We start from the raw sequence: 2,039 nt of genomic DNA, 5'->3' as shown, positions 1-2,039 counted from the left end.
TAAGATGATGCTAAGTGAAATGAAATCCATGTTATGGAAACAACTGGAAACAACTGTTACATCACTGTTGTAATCACTTTCAACATGCCATGTGAAACCATAGCTTCTATTGTTGATATTCTGTATCCCTTCCTGTGGTTGTATCTGCACTATCACTGTATCACATCTGAGTACACTGGATACTATATATACTGGTATTAGAACTAGGGAAGTGAAAGGGTGTATTAAAACTAAGAGACAATAAAAAGACAAATGACTACAAAAGTAATACTTGCAAAACCATTTGGGACGTCCGCGGGATGGCGGCTCTGAGGAGTTGGTTGTCACGGAGCGTAACCACCTTGCTCAGGTACAGACAGTGTGTTCCTGTGGTGGTTAACTCCAAGAGACGCTGCTTCGCGGAATTGGAGGAAGATGAAGTATGGCAGGTGATCATAGGTGCCAGAGTTGAGATGACTTCAAAACAACAGGAATACTTAAAGCTAGAAACCACCTGGATGACTGCAGTTGGTCTCTCAGAGATGGCAGCAGAAGCCGCATACCAAACTGGAGCAGACCAGGCCTCTGTAACTGCTAGGAATCACAACCAGCTGGTGAAGTCACAGGTGCAGGAGGTGCGCCAGCTCTCCCCAAAAGCAGAAACCAAACTGGCAGAAGTGCAGACACAAGAGCTGCATCAGAAGACACAGGAGGTAGGGGACGAGAGGGCCAACCAGAAGCAGGAGGTCTACCTGCGGGAAGACTGAGGGCCTGAGCCAGCCGCCATCTACCCACCCCGTGGGGAAAGCAGGGGTGGATGCCACGTGCTCAGCACCGGCACAACTCTACACAGAGAAGACACCACTGATCCTGCACTGGCCGGTCAAGCCAGAAACCTTTGTGAGCTCAGTGCCTGGCCCTTCCCTGTAGTCTCTGCTTTTCCTGGACCTCGTTCTTAGCCCTGGGGCACTGTACCCTGTTTAACATTTCACACACACCCCAAAAACATCCCACAGCACAGCTGCTCTCTCTGGCTGATCTTACCTCACACCTCAAGCATTTCATCAACCTGGGCCAGAGAGGGGGTCCTTTCTGTCACACCCTCAAGTTCAATAGCTGTTTAACCTCAGTTTTTAATCTTGTTCAGATTTTCAAATATGATTTAGTATTTGCTCCCTCCATAGGGATGAGAGTTGGGGAAGGGGGAGCCTATCTAGTTTTTAAGCTTTCTCTTTAAGTGTTTATGTAATACCTTCTTTAATCTAGCCCCTTGGCCCTGTGAGATAGCTCAGGTCGAGGCATTGAGTCTGCTATTAAGGAAGGAATGCAATGTCACCTGGTGCTTTCAACAGGACTTAACTCTTAAAAAAAAAAAAATTGGTGTAAACCAACTGAACAACTCATGGGGGGAGAGGGAAAGAGGGAGGAGGGAGGGGGAAATGAGAGAGGAGGTAACAAACAGTACAAGAAATGTACCCAAGGCCTAATGTATGAAACTAACCTCTCTGTACATCACTTTGACAATAAATAAGAAAAAAAAAAACTTTCTTAACTGTTTTCTTATCAAATAAAAAATTTGAATATGAGAAGCTCCCGCTCTGCTTAAAAGGAGGATCTAGAAGATGACTATCCAATAGAAATAAAATATAAGCTAGATGTATCATTTTTACTTTTTCTTATGGCCACATAAATACAAGTGAAAACATAGAGGGTCAAAATGTTATTAATGTTTCATGTAACTGAATATATCCAAAATATTATTTTAGCATATAACCAATGTAAATTTATTTCAGAGATGCAGTCTACTGTTTTCCTAATAGTAAATCTTTGAAATCTGGTGTGTTTTATACTCACAAAACATCTCAGTTCAGACTACTCACATCTCAAATATTCCAAGGTACATGTGGCCAGTGTATACCTTGTTGAACACTGAGAAAACTAATGATAACATGAATTTAAATGTTTTAAAGCTCTCATCCTTAACGTTAAGTCCTAGTCAACAAACAATATACAGAATAATTATGTAGTAACAATGATTTTTATAAACTTCAGTCCTAGGT

General features: G+C 42.2%; 1 protein-coding gene across 1 annotated transcript; it reads left to right on the top strand.

The window, feature by feature from the left end:
• Positions 1-295: 295 nt before the first annotated feature.
• On the top strand, positions 296-1,344 carry LOC125358033 (diablo IAP-binding mitochondrial protein-like). The gene has a single exon (XM_048354874.1). The coding sequence runs from the start codon at positions 300-302 to the stop codon at positions 744-746; it is 447 nt and encodes a 148-aa protein (XP_048210831.1). The 5' UTR covers positions 296-299; the 3' UTR covers positions 747-1,344.
• Positions 1,345-2,039: the final 695 nt, after the last annotated feature.

This window comes from Perognathus longimembris, chromosome 10 (assembly GCF_023159225.1).
Source record: "Perognathus longimembris pacificus isolate PPM17 chromosome 10, ASM2315922v1, whole genome shotgun sequence".
Taxonomy (NCBI): domain Eukaryota; kingdom Metazoa; phylum Chordata; class Mammalia; order Rodentia; family Heteromyidae; genus Perognathus; species Perognathus longimembris.
This window is presented reverse-complemented; position numbering and strand designations above follow the sequence as displayed.